The sequence below is a fragment of the Cyanistes caeruleus genome, chromosome 1 (genome assembly GCF_971803275.1).
Source record: "Cyanistes caeruleus chromosome 1, bCyaCae1.hap1.1, whole genome shotgun sequence".
Taxonomy (NCBI): domain Eukaryota; kingdom Metazoa; phylum Chordata; class Aves; order Passeriformes; family Paridae; genus Cyanistes; species Cyanistes caeruleus.
In genome coordinates, this window is record NC_141701.1 from 75228467 (window position 1) to 75250910 (window position 22444).

The window sequence follows — 22444 nt, forward strand, 5'->3', positions numbered from 1 at the left end:
AGTTCACAGTAGTTTCTTTGTGAAACTTTGATAAATTTGATCTTACAAGCTACCAATGTATTCAAAGCAAAATAGGGAAAATGCATTGTTACTGTGGGAAAGCCTGCTTGCTAATATAGAAAAGTAATACTTCTGTAATTTTTTTTCATTATTTACTCTAAGGAACTTTCTCAGCTATTTAATGAAAGAAGGGTGTCACCTTAATTTTCTTAGATTACATGGTATGTGTCAGCCCCTATGAGGGATTGGTTAGTATGTAACGTAAATCTATCACTGAAAATCTCTCCTGTTGTGGGTCTGCAGAGCAAATAATCTTCTGTGCTCCTTCACACTGGTGTAAAATGATGTCCTATAAGGGGAGGCACAGGTGAAGTACAAGAGATGAGTAACTGGATGATGGCCCAGTTGGCCTGAGGAAACTCATTGGAGGTTGTGCACGATAAGGAAAAACCTTTGCCTGAAAATTAAAACCTGTTTCTGTTCTTTAGCTCTTATATAAAAGCATGCAAGTGCCTGTGCAGTTAGTGGTTAGGGGAAAGCACCTTCCCTTCCACTAGGAGAAAGTCTTATTAAAATAATCAGGCCACTTGCTTTGATCTGTAAAGAGGATGGCTTAGTACACCAACATAGAGTAAGACTTGACTGAGAAACAATGCTAAATTACATAAATTTGTCCTTAGCATGTCCTGCCAGGCACATGGATGTAGCTCCTCTTTAAATCTGAACAGGTTGCCAGAAGAATAGAGTTGAAATCCAGACACTGCCTATTAAAATCTAAGCTGCATAGAGGGAAGCTGAGATTTAATCTAGTAAAAGCTTTTGGTGTTCACAAACTGTGAAACTAAACTTCAGCAATCTAAGTCTTAATACTTCCTACTTGAGACACAAAATGTATTTCTCTCCAGAAACAGGAGAGAAGAACAACTTACTGCAATGAAAGAAATGCTCCACAAAGTCCACTTCTCCTTTCTGTAGTGCTGCCTTGTGCTTGTAGCAGTATACAAGGTTTAGATTTGAGATTTTATTTCCCTGTAGTCTGAATTCCAGGGAGTACAAACAGAACTACTTTTGTTAACCTGGGAAAGTTTTTTTCTGGCACTCTATCATGTCTTCTTCCTGCTTAAAAACTCCAAAACTCAAACTCCAAAAAAAACTCCAACAACACAAATGTGGATGCAAAGTTGTCCAGCAGTTCTAAGAGGAGGTTTTTTTCCCATCTGAGTTTCCCATCTGATTGTTTAGCTTACGGATAGCAGTTGTATTTGCAGCTCTCTCTGTGTACACTCTGTAAAGCATGTGAAACTTGTTAAAAGCTTGAGTGGAAAACTTGGAAAACCTTGGTTTACAAAAACCTGGTTTTAAACTTACGGGGCAGGAAGGCAGGAGAAGATATTAAAAAAAAATAAAGATAACAACAATAATATAAGTGTATTAAACCTTTCGGGCATATGCTACTCATTTTTTAATTCAAATGAACAATGAAGTCTTTTTCAACAATTGGTCTTCTGAGAGGTTTTTTCATACCTTTCTCTAGTGCAGTTGCAAATATGTCTGTTGAATGACTTTTCTCAATATTAGAAAGACCATTGGAAGTCATTAAGATGACAATCTTAGGGGCAGGGTTGGGTTGTTTTTTTTAAATTGCTTGTTGGGCAGTTTAGTATCTCATTAAGAGAAGCTGAAGACTATCTAGCCTCAAGCTTAGAATTCCAGGCCATCTGATGTTAAGATAATCAGCTTTTGATGACATAGAAGACTTAATTATTGCATTCATGTAAATCTAAGTGCTCTGGACTAGTGCCTGTATCAGTCAGAATTAATATGAATAATTTATTAATCAGGGGAGATGTGCTAAGGAGTTGAACTCTTTGTGTATTCAGATACTTAAAAGATTACGAACTGGTATTTTGGCATAGTGTGTATCTTGAAATAAATGAAAAGAAACGTTTGCTAACCAGAGATGACGGCTCTCTGTTACACACTCCCTACACAAATATGATTGAGGGATTTTCTTCTATGTATTGGGTACTAACTTTTTGCATTTTGTGATGTTTTAATTTTTTTTTTAAGAAACTAGTTTTATGCAAGTTATATCGCTCTGCCTCACAAGTGAAATTTGTGCTTCCCAAAGCATGGGAATATGGTGGAAATACATGGTGAAAATGCCCCCTTTGCAAGCCTGATAATGCTTAAGCTGCATTGTCTTTAAATGGTAACTGCTGTTACGAGGCTTTTTAAAAGTTGAAACATACCTAATGCCTTTACATCACTACATTCTAGTACTGATTTGCAAAAAATATGCAGCAAGGGTATTTTTAAGAGGATACCTAGCAGGAGAGAAATAAAATTCCTGACATACAAAATTATGTGAATGGTCTTGTACATGGCAGATTGGTAACCTCTTACCTCAGAAGCAGTTCCCAGGCAGAAACTGCACGTTTCTGCCTTGACTAAAACAAGCCTTGCATTCTTTTTTTTCACACCTTCCTCATCTCATCTAATAACAAATGATCATTGTATATGCAGGCAGTCTTTTACGAACTTCTCATTAGATGTGTGTCAACTCCACCTTGTATATTAAACCTTGAAGTGCATTACTGTAGATTTGTGTTCCCTGCGTTTCATACCAACAAACAGCCCTTTTCCCCAAACACTCATAATGTACCTGCAGCAGATCTTATTGATCAGGTGGTTGATTTCTCCTGATGAGCTTTCTGGGCTTTGGTTGTTTGGTTGGTTGAGTTTTTCTTCCATTAAGTCCATGGTGGATGGCAGATCTGTAGTGGCAGAATGACATGTCAGTCAGGGTTACTAAGTTTGCTCCATTTTTCAGTCTTTGCCCCATCACTGTTTTACAGTCCAGAGACTGTTAAATGTTCCTACTTTTGATTTTGGAGCATTTTGTGTTTTGAGGTGCAGAGCGTCAAGCAGATTTAGTTTGATTCCCTAGGTGAAGGAGTCAGGGGTTCTGTAGTCCCTTGCAGTAAAACTCAAAAATCAGCAATATGGAAATAGTTAATATGAAGCAGAGTCTTTCAAGTCATCAACTAGCTTAACATGGCTGATTTATTTTTTAGAGAAAAAAGCAGTTTATTAATCACAGATGTGCATGTTTCTAGTGTTAAGAAAGCTGGGACTAGAATGAGAATTCCCATTTCCCTTCCAATTTCAAAAATTTGCCTGTTTGTTGGAGGTAACTTTATCTTCTAGTTTGAGGGGGTCAGAACCCATGCTGCTTGCCCTTTTGCTTCAAAAATATATTTATGGACTCTGAGTGAACCCTCTGACCTCACTACCAGAGCAACATATGTGGTTTTTGCTTTCAGGGAAATGGCAGTTAAATGCGTTCTTTTCTTATTGTGGCTATGAATTATAAAACAAAGCCCATCCGTTAGGCTTTTTAAAGTACTTTTTTTGAATTGCAAAACTTTCTCTACTTGAACAAGTAGTGATTTTATTAAATTCGATGGTTTCTTGTTGGATTGGTGTTGCTGTGTATGACTGCTATATATGTGCTGGGTTTTTCTTCTCTCCAAGATGTCCATCTGTTTCATTTATCTTTTTCTAAAAGGGAGTCTAATTCTCACTAGAAAGTTTACTGTACTTGAAACACATTTGGGGTTAGCATACCCCAAATTTATTCCATCTGTTTTGGTTTTAAAATTCTATGTTGTTCTCACTTGAATTTTGAATACTCCTTTTTTCCTCTTAGCATGTCGTAGTGATAAAGTATTCTTGAGCAACACTAGAAAAACAATTTTCTATGTAGTCATAAAGGAAATAAAGCCGATTTAGTGTAAACAATCCCAAGCATGGTAATGCATCAAACCAAGTCTGTATCCCTAATTGCATAGATAGAAGTCAGATATAGTGATGGGACAGGGAGAAATGAGACACTCCCGTGGGGCTCTTCTCACAGTGAAGGTGAAAGGTCTTTCTGTGCTCTTGAAAATGCCTGTATTGGATATTGATATTCCCTAATGGTTCGATCTGGCAATGCCTCTACATAAATACATGAACGCAGGCACCCAGGTTCTGTACGTGACTGTGCTTTAGTATTGTTGCTGGGGTCCTGAGGAAACAGATGGGAGTAAGTAAGTGGAAAATCTGGATGCCTGTTGGCTGGAATAGGGTGGGAAAATAGATGGTAAAGGGTCTCGCTGGGAAAATACTGACACAGAATATTTCTAGTGAGTGTTAACTCAGCTATGAGGTTTTAGAGATGTTTTCTGCAAATTTAAGGAGGGGCAAAAGGTCAGATCTGATCTCTGAAGAGGCCTAGTGGGCTGGTATTCTTTTCAGGTTAACAGTGATTATTTTAAATCTCTATTTTTTAATGCCCTATTTAATAAAATTAGATCTTTAGGCTGATGCGTATATGGCAATGAAGTATTTTTATTGATTTAAAAAGAGGTGTTATCAATGCATGCAAGTATCTTAAAGGTGGGCTTCAGGAAGATGGGGCCAGGCTCTTTTTGGTGTCCAGTGACAGAACAGGGGGCAATGGGTGCAAACCAAGACATAGAAATGTCTGTCTGAATATGAGGAAGAGCTGCTTTACTGTGAGGCTGGAGAGCACTGAAACAGTCTGCCCTCAAAGGTTGTGGAGTCTCCTTCACAGGAGATACTTAAAACCTGCCTGGATGCAACCCTCTACACCCTGCAGTGGGCATGGTCTAGCGATCTCCAAAGGTCCCCAACCTTTGTGATTTTCCTTCTCTCTGAGTGATTTCAAGATGTAAAGAGCAAAGTGGAACCGTGCTATCATTTCAGTGTGCTGCTTACATGATGTCCACTTTTGTGATTCCCTGACGCCCTAATAATACTTCAGTAAGGATTTCATATTAAGTCATGCAGAAGGGAAGATAAGAAGCAGTTACGTGCTGCATGCCAAAAGAAAACTAATGTTGTGTGGGAGGATATGGGTGAAGTATGTGCTGTGGAACATGTCTGACTTACATTGTTTTGTCTCTTAGATCCTCTCTGCTTGAGCAGAGTGTACTTATTTCTCCATGCTCTTTTCCCTCCCCCTGCCCACAAACTCTTGGCTGAATTGGGTTAAGAGTTAGGAGTGGTACAGCACAAGTACAGTCAGACAAAAATACTTGCCTTCCACAGTTTCAGGGCCTCTGTCCTGTACTGCTTGGTTTTACAAGAAATTCTGTAGTTGCTAAGTGTAGTTTGTCAAAAGGATGTGTGAAAATCTGAGGAGGTGGAACACACTTTATAAAAAGAAGGAGTTTATTAACTGGAGGGATGTAATATGCTTAGAAATAGGCATGTTTATGTAAAAGTCAATCGTATGCAATCAGTTACTGCACCACCATGCTGCCTTTTTGTTAGAAAGGAGTAATTGCAAAGGAAAGAAATGCAACAGATATAAAAATACAAAAGAGTACAGGGTGAACTTCAGGCTTAATTTTTTCTTCTTATGTAAACAAGTGAATGTTCTCTATTTTATTTGCATGGAAGAACCTTGTATGAACTGTTATTGAGAAGGAAACTATATACAAATGAAAGCAAAAATTGTCTGAGTACTTACAACTTCTTCAAGCTTAGGAGTTTTGGAAACAAGGCATTTAGTTTGTGCTTTTAGAAACTTGTTTACAATAACACCACTATTTTCTCATCTTCAACAGTCCACTAGCAGAGTAGCAGAAGGTTATTTACTGAAATACCCATCAGCTGATATTTGCTGTGATTTCTAGAACAAGACATCTGATAATAATTAAAATGCATGATACAGTAAAGGTAAAGATAAGTTTGGTGAAAGAGCAGTCAAACCAAATTCTTACAGATGTTTAATAGGAGATTGTTTGGATTCCTGTGGAGAGCTTGCAGATGGTTGCAAGTTTTGCTTGGAATTTTTTTAATAAGCAGATCAGGATTTTTTAAATAGAGTTGAAAATCTGTCATGATGTGGATTCTGATGGCTAGTAGGCTTGCTTTTCTTGCATATGTGCTGAGAACCCCTAAGCAGTAATTCTGGTGCCTTGAGGGATACTCAGTTTGCAACTTGAAAACCATTGTTATAGATAATTAATTTCTTCCTTATGCTTTCTGCTTCAGCAAGAAAGTAATGTAGCAGTTCTTAGCACTGCTCTCCCAAGATTTAGAGACAAAGACAGTTAGTGTTGCTTTGCATCTGCTTTTTTGCTAATACCCTTACTTAAAACCTTGAAGCCATGTTATTGGCACCATGTGAACCCTCCTTACCTATGCTCACAATAGCTACAGCCGTTGCTGGAAAATAATTCTGCCATTCAAGATGTGACTTGATTTAAAGCATTAGCAGCTAGCTTGTTAGACTGAAAGTATGCTTTATAAAATTTGTTTATCTTCAGCTTTGTGGAAATATGATTAAAGTGGTGGTTAACAGCAATTATTATGTATGTGTTCATAGTGTATAAGTTACAAATGTTCTTGGCATCAGAGCTGATGTATCTTAATGGTGCCATGGGTTTTATGGGAACAGAAAAACATTTTCATAAACAGCATGATAGATCACATTTTGGATTCCAAAGAAAGGGTGCCCTTTGTGAAACAGCTTGAACATGAAGGAAAAGTAAAAAGTCCTAACTTTTTATATCCGCATTTTATGTCTCTTTCCCCATCTCCATTCAAAATCATCATTTACATTTAAGTGCTCTGTGGAAATGGAACAACCTCACATATTTGCATGTGGATCCAAGCATTTGGATGTTTCTGATGAAATGTTCTGCTACATCAATGTAGCAATATTATGTAGCAGTGCAGCATATTATTCCACAAAGTTCAAACTATCTCTGGTCAGATTGACAATACACCTCTTAGGGAAAACCTGCCAGAAGAAGTGATCTGAACATCTGTGTCAATCTTCAAGAAGGAGTACGAGCACTGCATATAACTCCCAGCAGGAGAAACATTCAACAAAACATTATTTATGTCATCCTTATGTAAACTATCTGTCTGCAAAAGTGCATACACAGGGGGAAAAAAACCCCCATATTTAACAACCTAGGATAGTCTTGCTCATACACTAGTGGTGGACAGGATTTATAACAGTAATGTTACAAGAATGTTTCCAGGTCCCCACTTCACACACCCCTCCTTTCACCGCCCCCTCCTCCCCGCCCCCCCCCCAAAAAAAAAAAAAAAAAAAAAAAAGGAAAAAGAAAAGATAATTTTTAGGGAAACAGCATTCTGCTGCATGGGAAGAAATCTGGTCTCACAATAGCTAACCAGTGGGTGTTCATTATAAGCATATAGTCCTGGTCAAGTGACAGGAACCTTAGTGGGAAAGTGTTTTTGACCTCATGCACATTAAACTATGGCTTGAGAAAAGTGTATCCTTTGTTTCATTACAGAACTTCAAGTATGTCATGCTGAGAACTACTGCTGATCCTGAGATTCCAGCAAGTGGGCTTTTAAACACTGCTTGTGTCTTTTTAAGAAACAAACAAAGCAAAGCCAACACTCACAGAAAATTTAAGCAAAAGACAGACATTTAACTGTCTTCTGGTTTCTTCTTCCCTCTGTCCCAAGGGTAGGAGAAATATATAAATAACAAAAGTAATTGGAGCATTTGTAATTAAATTTGGTGTTTGAAAAATGATTTTCTTATCTCATTGAGGCAATTATTGTTACCCTTCATGTCTTTGCTCAAAGCAGTAAACATTGAAAGATAAAACATGCATATCCTTCCATAAAGTTAGATGACATATGGAAAGTATAATTCACTATCAAATAAGCATCAGCAGTGGGAAGTAGGAATTATATTTGAAGCAGGAATGACTTAATGAAGCTTGACTGTTCTAAACACATCAGTGGTGCTTATGCATGGACAGCCATGTGCAGCATGAACACTGATAGTTGCGATATCATTAAAGGCCAGGTTACGTCAAAAAAATCTCATTGATTGGTGCATAAATTAAGTACCATATCCATTATTACATACATCCATTTGTATCTCACTTGACAGTGCTTTAGCTTTAAAGTGATTGCCTTGTTCTTTTTTCCAGACTCACTTTCGGTCTCCAGCAATGATGCTAGTCCTCCCGCTTCCGTGACATCGCTTCAGCCCCATATGATCGGTGCTCAAAGCTCCCCGGGCCCCAAGCGCCCTGGAAACACCTTGAGGAAATGGCTCACCAGTCCTGTGAGGCGCCTTAGCAGTGGGAAGGCAGATGGGCATGTCAAAAAACTGGCCCACAAGCATAAGAAAAGCAGAGAGGTCCGTAAAAGTGCTGATGCAGGCTCTCAGAAGGACTCTGATGACAGTGCAGCGACCCCACAAGATGAAACTGTTGAAGAGGTAAGTGCTCAAGGCAGCTTCCCAAGACTTTTGTGTATGTTTTTCAAGGAACTAAATGTTTTCAGGTGAAGGTTGCCTCGTCTACTGACTATCCAGCAGTGGAGCAAAGTGTTACATGCCCTGTGCTCATCCTTGAATGCTGTACTCTGCGTGAGTTCTGTGCCAGGGACAGTTTGTGCCCTCTGAGAGTGTTAGTGAAGCTCTGTGAAGTGCCTGTGATTTAAAAAGAGAAACAGGAGAATAAAAAGTTGTCCTTTGGCTTTACTGTCTTATGCTAATTAGGAAGGTGGCTTTGTGAGTAAAGGTGCTTCAAGATCTGTGAATAATCAGGTAATTTTGTACTTCCCTTGCTTTTTTTGTTGATGGATCAGGGAGTGTAGGGAGAGCTGCTTAACTGCTTAAAGCTCTAATTACACCTTGCATAAGAGTCAGAGCACAGGAAAATTACTGGCTCTTCAATGCAGGCTAGTTACCACTAGTCAAATAATTTTCATTGGAGAGAAGGAAATTGCGAACTGTTCCAAATTTTACCACCAAGGACATCTACTGAGGGCTTCCCTTCTTCCCACAAACATGTGCCTCTCCTTCAAAGTCTGGAATTCATGTATGAACAAAGCTGGCTTCCAGTTAGGTGCAGAGAAGAGCCAAATTCTCTGTAACAAACCTATAGTTCAGGCTGAAATAAATGTCGTGTTACTGCTTCCAAGAGCACAGCTGGGTGCATGTTACTCCCTTTTATTAGATTGACTCTGACTGTTGATTTTGGTACTTACCATACAGAAAAGTGGTCTCAGTTGCCCAAGTTTTTATTTATTGCTGCTTTTTGGTTTTTATCTTCCTCCCAACATATTTTTCTACATGGAACGCTAGTGAAGTTCCACAGTATGTGTAGGGAAAGGAAAGACTGAAGACTTGGCAGCATGATGAATTGAGAGATGTTGGTTAGGAATGAATACTGACCTCTGACCTTGAATGTCAGGCTGTAGAAAGAGACCCTTTGTGCTGCAGTTGTAACATCGTTTTGGCAGTATCTGTTATTCTGCAGTTCTGTGAGTCAAGGGAAAAATTTAAGGCCAGTGCCTTGAAGTCAGGGAAAAACAATAACCATCTATGCTGTCTTCCTGTAAAGGTTGATAAATTATCGTGTGAGATCAGCACATAAAACTTTGGGTACTTGAAATCAGACTTCTTCGTGGGGGACAGAAAGGATCATTGATGAAATCCTTCATATTTTAATACGGTTTTTGTATGTACTCTAGAAGTCTTGGTAGAGCAAGATATATATTTCAGAGAGATACAGATTTCTCTTTACAGAACTGAACTTGGAAAGCAAGCATGGCTTTGAGAACACTTTCCTGTGGTAAATTTCATCTGAATGTCTTTTTCTTAGTATTTGAATTATTTTGCTTTTACCACACATTGAAAAATGTCTTTGGCATCTGCATTTTCCCCCTCCATTAAGGAGTGTTTGTAGGAGCATCTTGACTTGTTGGGAGAGGGCTGAAACTACAGAATAGACTTAAAATGAGCATGTGATAACAAGTTTCATGCTGTTGAGATAACAGAGCTTGAACATCTTGATGTTATTTACAGAGGGGTCGGAACGAGGGGCTGAGCAGTGGCACACTTTCCAAGTCATCCTCTTCAGGCATGCAGAGCTGCGGAGAGGAGGAAGGTGAAGAGGGAGCAGATGCTGTGCCGCTTCCTCCTCCCATGGCAATTCAGCAACACAGTCTCCTGCAGCCTGACTCACAAGATGACAAGGTAGGACCAGGACATGGGGGAGGCTTCACATGATGAGATAACCTCTGTTTGCACAAATCTTTCTTCTGCTTCCAAAGGTCTTGAAAATGTACATAATACAGCTTCATGGTAGGCAGAGGTAATGCCTTTTGCCCTATAGACAACTTTAAAAGGGTGTTCTATGAAAAGAACATGAATTAAATCCTTCTCCATTTTAAACGCACAAATGTAGAATTTTTTCTGCTAGTACTTTAAATGTGGAAATGTGCTGCTTTCTGTGCTCACAGGATAATTAACATCACTTTGGCTGATGCCATTTTTAGTTATTAGAGTCCAATTGTTTTATAATCATACCTTCTGTTATTCTTGATTTTTGTTTGGGCTTTTTTTTTGTTGGAGCAGGGGATGGGGGGAGGAAGAGGGGGATGCCTAAGAGAAAGGAATTACCAAATAAGGGTAATAATTGTCATGGTTTAACCCCATCCAGCAGCTAAGCCCCACACAGTTACTGTTCCATTGTCCCTGTGAGAATCAGAAGGGAAAGAGTGAAAAAACTCTCGGGTTGAAATAAAGACAGATTAATAGGAAAGTCAAAAGCCATGCACACAAACAAGGTAAAACAAGGAGTCCATTCTCCACTTCCCATAGATAGGCAGGTACTCAGCCATCTCAAGGAGAACAGGGTTCCATCATGGGTAGTGGTAACTTGGGAAGGTAAAAGCCATTGTTCCAAATGTGTCCCCTCTTTCCTTTTTCTTCCCCCAGCTTTATGTGCTGAGGTTAATACCATATGGACTGGAATATCCCTGTGGTCAGTTGGAGTCAGCTGTTCTGACTGTGTCTTCTCTCAACTCTGTGTGTCCCCCCCCTCCATTCTTGTCACCGGTGGGGTGGAGTGAGAAACAAAAAAGGCCTTGGTGCTGTGTGAGCTCTGCTCAGCAATAGCTGAAACACCCCTGAGTTACCAACACTGCTTCCAGCACAAATCCAAAACATAACCCCATACCAGCTACTGTGAAATTTAACTCTGTCCCAGCCAAAACCAGCACATAATCCATCTGTTTCTCACTAACAAAAATGCATTAAAATTGAAGGTAAAAATTTTGAACCGGTAATAAAACTTTGGATGTAGGTAGTAACTGCATGAAGAAAATCTTACTTGTGAATAATCTGTTTTTCTTTAATGTTATGCTATTCATACATTAAGAGAGTTTATTTCAGTTTTGAACCTGGATCAGACATTTAATGGACAAGTGTCAAGTCTGGAAATAGAGGGGTTTAAAATGGAAGTAATCTGGACTTGTACAGCAAATATGCACATTATTGTTTTCTTGCCATTTTGCTGCTTAAAATTTTTAACCTTTGTAATCTACAGCACTGAATATTGCTAGTGAATTTTGGGATTGCTTGCTCTCTGTTCTCAATGGTGCAGATGTTATTCATAACTTTAGTGGATCTTATTTATTTTTTCTTGGTTTTTTTTCTTCTAAAAACACTGCCTTTCAGTAGGAATCTCACTCATCCCTGAAGCTATCATTTGTAGGATCAAAATGGCTGGTTCTTATACTGTGTGTATTCAATTCCTACACATTTTCTGAATTGACAAAGTGTAACATATGAGTTGAAGAGTTAATATATTGGAAAATATTCCTGAAACAAAAGAAGCAAAACTAAGCCAGCCTTCAGAGCTGAGAGAATGTTTTCTCACTAGAATAATCTCAATTTCAGATTTAGAAATAAGATGAAAATAATGTTGGTGAAAATATGTTTAAGCTCTTGCTGATGAGCTGCCATATTTGCATGTTCCTTTAATGACAGAAAACAATTAATATACAACTATTATAAGAACTTCTCCACAGAAAAAGTAGTTTTGTTATTGACCCCATTACATAGCAAGAACACTTACATGAAGGGATATGTATGTAAGCTGGTGTCTGCTTACTTTTGTATTTCTGGTGCAAAGTTAGACATGTACCACAGTAAAGAAAGACTCTTTAAGTAGTTTTCCATCTTCAACAAATTTTATTTTCACTGCTGTTTTGGTTTAAACCCAGCAGCCACCAAGTACCACCCAACTGCTTGCTTACTCCCCTGCCAGTGTGATCAGGGAGAGAATGGGTCAAGTAAAAGATAGAAAACATTGAGATTAAGCAAAAACCATTCACACAAGCAAAGCAAAACAAGGAGTTAATTCACTGCTTCCCATGGATGGACAGGTGTTCGGCTATCTCCAGGAGAGCAGGACCCCATCAGGTGTAATGGTGACTTGGGAAGAAAAATGAGACTCCAAATGTCTTCCCCTTCCTCCTCCTTCCCTCCACATGGTCTGGAATATCCCTTTAGTCAGTTTGGGTCACCTATTCTGGCTGTGTCTCCTCCCAGCCTCCCAAGCATTCCTCACCATCAGGGCAGTACAAAAAATGGGAAAAGGCCATGGCTCTGTGTAAGACCTGCTCAGCAATAACAAAAACATCCCTACATTATCAACACATTTTTTAGCACAAATCAAAAATGCTGCCCCATACCAGCCACTGTGAAGAAAATTAACTATACCCCAGCCGAAACCAGCACAACTTCTTAAAAGTTTACTAGGCACCCACTTCAGTAAAAACATGTTGGGACAGACAGTTTTTAAAGTAGCTGAAACTACCTTTAGAGAAGAGTTCAGAGAAGTTAAAACTTAGTGAAGTTAGCATTATACCATAATTTCCAAAGCATGTAAATAATGATTCCTCTGCAATGCGTCATTACCATGCAATATTTGTCTTTCATGGTGGGAGGCAAAAGGTCCCCTCATGGGGCATCCTGGGAGGTTGTGTGTGCCTCCCTGAAGTCCACATAGCACCAACTTCCAGCATCTAAAGTAAATGCTTTATTGGAACACAGAAGTGAGAAGCCAGAGCAAAGTTTTACCCAGGAGAAGGTAGTTGGCTCTACTGATGGAGTTACTGATTAATAAAAGGCTTGCAAACAAGTTCCCAGTTGTCTGTCTTCTGGGCGGAATCCTTCTTCACATTCCTGCCGTGCTGGGTGGTTTCTTGGGCTGCTCAGCTACTCCACATCCCTAGGAATGTCTCCTCCTTTCTGTGACCTCAAGAGACTTGGCATTTGTCTATGCCTCCCTGAAGCATTTCTTCCTCTCCAGAGCTCCTGCTCAGTGCTGGAAACACGCTGTTTGCTGGGTTTCTCCTTCCCTTCTTAGTCTGCTGTGGGCCCCTAGCAGCCTCTCATACCTGTGTGAGCTCAGTTGCTCCCTCCAGCTTTCCTTTCTTTTCTGGGTAAATGATGTATTCTGCTCCCAGAGTACATCATCAGGAAAATCAGCAAGGAGTTTTATCTATGCAGCTCCTTCTTTTTCAGATAATATGTAATATAACCACAAACACTGGAAATCACAGTTCTGAAGTTTTACCACACATACCCCAACAGAGTAATAAAAGAGACCAGAACCAGAACCTGATTTCAACACTAGCAGTGTTTTTAAAGACAAAGCTGAGCTCTGCATCCAAAGTGAAAACTCACATACAGGCATGGCTGTGGAAAACCTGGTCAACAGTCAGATGTCAGGAGCATGTAAATTGCCTAAAAGACAGGCCAGCTTGTGGGATTGCACAGTTTTTGGTGTGCATGCAAACATCATGTGCTAGGCCATGCTGATTTGTCTAATAGCACTGAATAACACAACCATTTTCTCCCGTAAGAGCTCATCTGCGCACTATATGCATTCTTTCATTCAGCAGAATCATTGCACACGTCATGGATTTGCATTTGGTGGCAGTTTACAAGTTGTTTGCATTTAATTTTTGGATAAGCAGTATTAAAAGTTTCAAGACTAGTTGTGTTAATATGAAACTAATTATTTTCACTTTTTGTTTTCTCTTTTTGTAAACTCTGATGCAGCATTATGTTGACTTGTGTTCTGTCTCTGCTTTGGCTCAGTTCCCGTATCTTTCCGTTTAAAGTTATCTGTATTTCCTTTGCTTACCCAGCCCGTTTTCCTTTCCAAATAAGGCAAATACAAGGAAAACTACCTAAAATCTGCTTTGGTTTTGTTTTTGGTTTTTTTTCTGTTGTTGTTGTTTTTAGTTTTGGTTTGGTTTTTTTTTGTTTGTGGTTTTTTTTGTGTTGTTTTGGGGTTTTTATGTGTTTACTTATGGGGAGTCTTGTTACACCCTTGCTTGATTTGAGCAGAACCTCCTGTGTTGAGTCATTATTCGTACAGTTTCTTTGTCCGGTTTGTTGGAAATGTTTGCAGGACAGCTTGCCCTGTCCTGCGTGATGTTCACTGTACTGTTCGTAATATGAAATACAGTTCGTGTTACACCCTGTTTCCACTTTCCAGTTTCTAAATGATAAATGTAATATGCAAACAACTCTGTTTGCAAATTACTGAGGCTGAATTTAACGGCCTTCTCCCAGAATCCTTTGCTGTGAACACCTTTTACCTTCAGTTGTATCTATAAACTGGCATTTTATAGCTTATGAGGCCAGAGATCTTCTGTGCTCTACACATACCATTGGGAAAAATGGATGGCACAAGGAATGGTGAGCTCAATTTCCCATCTGAATCTGGGCAATATACTCCAGCTCTTTTAGAAAAGTAAATGCCCCTGAGTTATTGGTGTATTTTTTCGTAACATAATAATGCTTCCTCCTTTATTTCAAGTCTTCTTGATTTCTCTTAGTGTTCTGCAGTTGTTGCTTTGTTTAAGCAGCAATAAAATAGGTTAACAAACTGCTGTCCATTGAGTCAACTCAGGCAATCTTCATAGGTATTTGCCAGGAATTATCAGCAATTGTATTTCCTCGACTACTATTGCATGTAGGAGCAGGAGTTTTTATCCCAGCATTTAACTTCTATGGGGTTTACTTGAAACTTCCAACTCCAGCTGCTCAAGTTGGAAGGGATGATCTTAATGTTACATGACACTGACAGTGCCCATTGGGTACCTTTGTCTGACATAGAAGTGAAGGAATCTCTTGATCCTTGAGCAAGTACCGGGCTAACTCTGTGATTCTCCTTCCTTTGTGTCATTGCACAGACATCTTCTCGATTGTTGGTGCGGCCCACCAGCTCCGAGACGCCCAGTGCTGCAGAACTCGTCAGTGCAATTGAAGAGCTCGTCAAAAGTAAAATGGTGAGACTGACCAGAAGGTGCATGTGACTAAAGAAGTTGTGTCTTCAAGTCCCAGCCTGCTATTCAAAGAAAACCTGCATGTTTTACATTGACTCCCAAAATTCGCTTTATTTCAAAAATAATATTCATCTTATTTCCAAAGTCACTTTCTGGGTTGATGAACGGAGTAATTTTGTGCACACTCTTTTGTAAAAGCATTTGTTGAATAAGTAGATGGCTATATAGAGGAGGAAAAAGCAATAAATAAGAGAGAGAGAGAGAGAGAGACATGATGGTAGAAAATTTACTAAGTGTGTCCTGTTAGTAAAAAGAAAATGTCCTGTTAGTAGGATGAATGCAAAGACCCAGGGTCTTAGACTAGTAGACCTTTGTGAGAAGAATCCCTGAAACTAAATTTATTGCGAATCTTACAGGGCTCAGCAGTAAAGCAGGAAATTCTAACTACAGAAACATTTTTGTTATCTAGTTGCTCTTTAGGCAACAGGATAATGGAGAAATAAGTAAAAGACTAAAGGGATCATTTTGCATGTTAGTGCCTTCATCCTTGTTAACAAATTAAGTAGGAGGAATCTGTGTCAGCTTTTTTAAGGTTTCTATATGTTAAATTTTCCATGTTTCTGAAGATCGTCATTGACATATTTTAAAGTTTTCATGTTTCTGAAGATTCATATTATATGCATAATTCCAGGAAGGCCCTTTGTAATCAAAATCCAGTTTGACCCAGTCTGGGAAAAACTTCTCCAGCTGACCCTGTTTGAGATTGGACTATATGGTCTCAAAAGGTCCCTCAGCAATTCTGGATTTCCACAGCAATTCTGGATTTCCTCAAAATCTTTGAATACAGCTTTTGCAGCATAACCTCTCTTAGGCTCAACAGGAAGTACCTTTGTGAAAACTACAAAGAATTGCAGCATGGCAGCCCCATGTTATCAGAGGCTGATATTTCCCAGGTTCATTCTAAATTGAAACAGCTTTGACTTTCAGAACTAGAAATTTTATGTTTCATTCAGAGAAAACTACATTTTTGCACAAAATAATTACTATACTCTCTTGGGTATTAACTTTTCTTTCTACTTCTCTTATACCAGAAGGGTGAATGCAAAGTAATCTATGGGAAAATTCAACAGTCTTTTGTAAACAGAAAGTTTGGTAGTCCACGTGTCTTTCAGGCTGCCTAGCAGTGAATATAACTTAATGATCCATGCATATGGGAGATGTTCTCATTTCATAGTTTGAGCCAAGGGTCAGCTTCCCCTGGTTTTTGGGCAAGTCATATCATTATTGGTTTTTACTTTTTGCAGGGAAAGAAAAAAGATTATAGCTGAACCTCACCCCAGTGGAAGTAGATGTGTCTTCCAATAAGGCTGTATCACATGCAAGGAAAATGTGATACATATCTGTAGCTTGATCCAAGATTATGGACTTGAATTAAAGAAATACGATGATTATTTCATAGATTATATCCTGTTGCTTTTTCAACTTCTATACAAACAGAAGCCTGTGGAGTCCATGCAAGAAAGATAGTGTATGTGGAAGAGGATACAGGGGCCCTTTTCTAGGATCTGAACAGGCTGAAAAACAACATTGGCAGTGTAGAAGCCATTATTTTCTTAATTGAGACACTCTTTTGGCTAGTTATTAAGATAAACAAAACGTCTGACAGAGAACACCACTTCTCTTGAGTTGAAAATGTGACATCATAAAAATCTCCTTTAAAGATGTCCTATTTATTGTTGGAAGTAACTTGTATATGCCAGAAGTCGTATATGACAAGTATCATTTAATCTCTGGCAATGAGGACACATTTGTGTCGCTCCCACCATAGAAGTACTTGCATCATGAGCAGGAAACTCTGACTTTCATCCATTGCTGCTCAAAGCAGTTCAACTCCTTTATTTTCCTGTGAAGAGAAGACTGACATCTCAAATGTGCTTCTTAAATGTGCTTCAGAGTCTCAGTTATCATGGAAAGCCATGTTGTTGCCTGGTTTCCTGGAGGCTTATGACTTGCTTTGCCAAGATATATTAAAGTAATTGATCTCCCATAGATTGCTATATAAAGTGGCTTGCAACGTGTCTTCTGAATAAAGGAGAAATAAATCATTGTTGCTGACTGTCTTGAATACCTCCTCAGGCTCTGGAGGACCGTCCAAGTTCCTTGTTGGTAGATCAAGGTGACAGCAGCAGTCCATCCTTCAACCCTTCAGATAACTCCCTTCTATCTTCCTCATCACCCATAGATGAGATGGAGGAAAGGAAATCCAGCTCCTTAAAAAGACGACAGTAAGACTATTTATTTATTCATTCATTCATTTATAAAAATGCTTATTTTGAACTGGCAGCAGAAGCTGTTAGTTTGAAAGTGGGAGGACTTGTATTAAATGTCAAGCATGTGGTCACATTTCTCTGTGACATTCAATTGTGATTTTTAATTCTAGTCATACCTGTGTTTGACTTCTGTTGCATGTCACTCTCATTTATTTGGGAAGATGCTGATCTTTAAATGTCCAAAAGTCTATTAGGCTTTAAAAAAATGGTCATTCCCCTCTTTCTATTCCAACCCATGCTTAATTTCTCTACGTAGTAGTAAACTGTTACTATGCTGGAATAAAAACATGCCTGGTTTCAGATTTTTTAAACATGTGTATGGAAATAACCATCTGTATAGCTAAGAGTCTCCAGACCAGAGACATAATAGCATTTTATTTTAAACAATAGTTAAATGTTTCATTTTAATGTCACATTTAAGAAAACATCTGACTTTAGATAAACAGAAGCAAGTCTTGTCCAGTTTTAACGTCAAAGCAGTATCTATCTAAGAACCAATGTACATTAATTCTTCCATTTCAGTTCTGTCTGTCAAAGATATGTGACTGCATTATGTTGAAAAAGCTGTATGTATGTCATTTATCATCTTGAAAAATCTGTTTCATTCTTTAATATTTGTTCACCTTTTTCCTTCCACTGTAGCTATGTCTTACAGGAATTAGTGGAAACAGAGCGAGATTATGTGCGAGATCTGGGCTATGTAGTTGAGGTATGATGGTTTTAATTCTCTTGATCTCTTCTTTTATTTTAAAATGTCTTACTAACCAGCTATGCAGCTTGAACCTCACTTACGTTTTTCAAACAAACAAAAGAAGAGACTAAAAATGTGGAAATTAACATGCTGAGTTTTCCCTCCTGTAGGTTTTAATGTATTAAAATACAAAATCAGATTTCATTCCTTTTTTCCTGTTACTGTGTTCACCTTATTGTTCTTTTGAGGAGTGTAGTTCTTTTGCCTTTTTTTTAAAATCGCTACCTCTGGCCTAATGTTATCCTAGTAGATAGTGGGTTTATTTAGCACATCTCAATTTAAAAAAATAGCATAAAAAAGAAAGCATTGTACCTCAGCATACAAAGCAGCTACCCAAGATTTGAAAGTCCTCCTTCCTCTCCTACCACTAGGCTTCTCTTAGACTTCCTAGCTTTCCCTGCTGTGAAATGAGATAACATCACATATCTCCCCTCAGTCTGCAACTACCAACAAAATGCATTTAGAAGAGTAGAAAGGAATGAGCATGACAGTGAATTTTAGCCTAATAAAGTTTAATTCTTAAACTCTATTTTGAAGGTGGGGGGGAAAGAAAGAGCAGCATTATGATAGTGTTTTTACGCTATTTAAAGGGTTCATTAGGAGTCTGTGAATAGATGTATTTTTGTAAATAGCAACATAATTTCTGGTGAAAATGCTGGACATCAAAATATATACTTGGAAAACCAAAAGCAGATCTGGCTACTTAGGAATAGAACTATTGGCTGGAAAAAAGGAGTCGAGTTGCATAAATTTTAGAAAATTTAAAAACACTCCCAGTCTAACTACATGGTAGAATTGCTTAGTGAGACAGCTGTGTAGAAACCAAAAATAAGATGGGATTATGGGAAAATGTCAGAGGAGCTTTACTGCAGCGAGAATGCTTGCTAACAGAATTGCTCTCTAACTTTCTTGTGTTTGGTTTGCTCATACTGCACAGTCCCATGGGCAGTTTCCTCCTCAGTGCACCTTGGTGTGGTGTTACTGTGAATGAAGTAAGAGACACAGAGCAGAGCAGCACAGAAGCCACTTCAGTGGCTCTGACATTTACTCAGGAACAGCCCCACTTGGCCAGGCCTTGCAGCTCCTTCAGGCAGTAAGGAGTGGGGCTGGGGAAGGTTCTGTCATGCTTTGAGGCCATGCACACAAGCTAAATTAGACAGAGTGAATTAGTTTTTCTAGTGCTGTTGTGTAGGCAGCCTCACCTCAATCTCTGATACTTTGTGTCTGTGCTTTATGTTATGCTGTGTTATAGAACAGTTTTCAGGTTTGGCTTTGTGTCCCAAGCAAGTTGTTGCCATTGGACCGCTTCTGGGACAAGGGGGCTTAAAAGACAACTTGCTTTGTCTTAAGTAAGAATATTCACAGTGAATTCACTTGGACTGTTGCAGGGTTATATGGCACTTATGAAGGAAGATGGTGTACCTGATGATATGAAAGGCAAAGACAAGATTGTATTTGGAAACATCCACCAGATTTATGACTGGCACAGAGAGTACGTATTGTACCTAAAAAAATACTAGACTGACTTTAGGAATTGTTTCCTCTGATATTCAGATACAAGGTAAATGCAGTTGGTTTTGTGCTTTGACTTGTAGAAAATGTATCTTCAGACTACAAAAGTTGGTGCGAAGATTTGCTTTAAAGAAGGATGCGTGTGTGTGTATATATATATATAGCAAGTACTTCAGCTGAGGATCTGTAACATTGATAGAACTTTGTAGACTGCTTTCTCTCTAACAATACAGTCTAAAGAATTTCTTAGTGGTGGTTAGTGTGGCAATATTAGCATCTGAAACATTCAAACTAGGAAGGGGAAAATTTTCAATCAATATATATGAAATCTAATAATTTTGCTAGTGAATGCCAGGGTTTTTCTTCATCTTGGCATGGATTCAGCATATCCTTTAAAAAAAAATATATTGAAGTGTTACACTGTTAACATTGTCATTTTGGACATCATTAACATCTAAAGCTGCTGATAGGAGACACAAAGTATCTTGCCTTGCAGTAAGACCAATTGCCTTGCAATTACCTGTTGCTATAATGTGTGCTGTCAGAATAAAAAGAACTGTTTATTGTGTTTATGTTCAGCTTCTTTTTAGGAGAGTTGGAGAAGTGCCTTGAAGATCCAGAAAAGCTGGGATCCCTGTTTGTTAAACATGTAAGTGCAAATGTCTTTGTTGTCAAGCTCTGTTGCTGCTACTGACCAACATGTTTGTATATTAAAGTACAACACAGGTAACAGTGCTGTACAATGTTCCTCGCCTTTAAGAGGTGGAGAGATTGCTTTTAAGATCTTATAAATAGAATCAGTAAATGCTCCAGTCTTTGTGCCCAGTACCTTCCTCTGGAGAGGGAACATGAATGTGAGCCCCATTTCTCTGTTCAGTTACACTTCAGTGCAAGGGAATCATCATTTCATATGATACCTGCCTTCTAATCCCAGGTATCCATGCAATAGCATGGAATATAAGAAATACAAATAGGAAAGAGGCTCATTCTCCTTCCAGTCTGAGCGTGTTCTAGTTTTGTATCCTTTCCCTTTCTAAGAATTTGTCACTGGCAAAGTGGGAAACCTGTAGGAAGTAGCTCTCCCTGTTTCTGATTGTTGTTTTACTGTCTCCTGGTATTATTTGTAATTGAGTTGTCTTTGAAAGGCACCTTAACCACTCCAGATGGAAAGGCAAGCTGTGATGCTATTACAGCATCCTCTAGCAAAACCCTATCAGCTAGAACACAATGATTCAGTTCCTGTTCTTAATCTGTGTCCTGTGTCCTTTCCAATCTCCATCTTATTTTTTCATTTCTTTCTTACCATTTATCTTTACTGGTCAGTACTCTGTAAGTCTCTGGGAAGCAAAGCCCCTAAGTGCAAACAAATCCTAGCAAAGTGATAAGAAAGATTTTTGAGTAGGTGTGTCTTTACTTCTTAACCATCAATGTCAGTAATCAAGAATAAATGTTAAAGGCAGAAGTTATTTCCTCTCTTTTTTTCTGCTGCTTTGGTGTTAAAAGCACATGCCACAAGATAAAGAATCAGAGTTAAAAAATGCTAATGCCTCCATTTCCAGGCTTCATCACCTACATCCCCACCCAAACTCCAGTAGGACAGCCAATACTAAATAAAAGACATGAAAGTTTTCCCCTAACTATTCTGTACATGTAAACAGGAGGAGGTAATAATAATCATCATCATCATCAGATTATTAAAATAGAATGAAAAATACTGTACTTTAAAGACTTCATTACAGAATCATGGAATGGTTGAGTTTGGAAGGGATCACTGCGGGATCATCTTGTCAAATCTTCCATGGCTTTTGGTAAAAGCAAAATATAACCATTTCCATGCTTAACTTTATTGTGGGACCTGCTGAGCATCTCTGAACATCTGTCATTCAGAAGGATTTATAGCTGTGGGAATTTTTTTCACTTGTGTTGTCTTTCTAAATCATAATTATGTTCCCAAAGAAATTGTTTTCAGATCTGTAAATATGTAACTGCTTTTTTTTCCCTAAAGGGGTCTTTTTTAGTTCATACACTGGAACTGCTGTACTTCTTAAAATAATACTCAATTTCAATCTGGCATGTTTTTTTCTTGATAATGATGTATCATTCTGTATCTTTGTTCCTCTAGGAGAGAAGGTTGCACATGTACATAGTTTACTGCCAAAACAAACCAAAGTCTGAGCACATTGTCTCAGAATACATTGATACGTTTTTTGAGGTAAGTTTGTGAGATATGTGAGGCTAAGTATTACCAAATCTGTTGATCAAACCAGAAAAAAAGCCAAAAAATATGCAGCACATACTGTTGTTAATGTTTTAAATTACCATTTCTTCAACACATTTCTGTTCTGATTTCTCAAATCTGATGCAGATTCCTGGTGATGAAAGCTAAAGGTTAGGCATAAGATAATAATTAACCAGTAGAGTCTTATCTTTAGTAGCCTTAGCCCAGGCAGTTACCAGTGCATTTTATATAGAATGACAGTTCTGGATAAACAGAGACCACTGCTGGAAATAGGCTGTATACAACCTGTGACTGAAAAATTGCATTTCACTCTAAAGCCGTGTCAAGAAAGAGATGAAAGATGCTTGCCGAAGGGAATACCTTGGGAGGAAGGGTGATAAGGGGAAGGACTACAGTTTTTGCTAACTAAGATTAGATTATTTTTTTACTTTTGCCACTTCC

The 22444-nt window shown here is 38.5% G+C and overlaps 1 protein-coding gene across 2 annotated transcripts in view; it reads left to right on the forward strand.

Moving 5' to 3' along the window:
* The window catches only part of TRIO (trio Rho guanine nucleotide exchange factor), a 246637-nt gene that overhangs the window by 203310 nt on the left and 20883 nt on the right, over positions 1–22444 (forward strand). For both annotated transcript variants that reach the window (XM_086898024.1, XM_086898033.1), the window contains exons 35-42: positions 8001–8293; positions 9887–10057; positions 15079–15174; positions 17308–17456; positions 18144–18210; positions 19641–19744; positions 20344–20413; positions 21887–21976. In XM_086898024.1, coding sequence (XP_086754150.1) covers positions 8001–8293; positions 9887–10057; positions 15079–15174; positions 17308–17456; positions 18144–18210; positions 19641–19744; positions 20344–20413; positions 21887–21976 — 1040 coding nt within the window. The remainder of the gene's footprint in view (positions 1–8000; positions 8294–9886; positions 10058–15078; positions 15175–17307; positions 17457–18143; positions 18211–19640; positions 19745–20343; positions 20414–21886; positions 21977–22444) is intronic.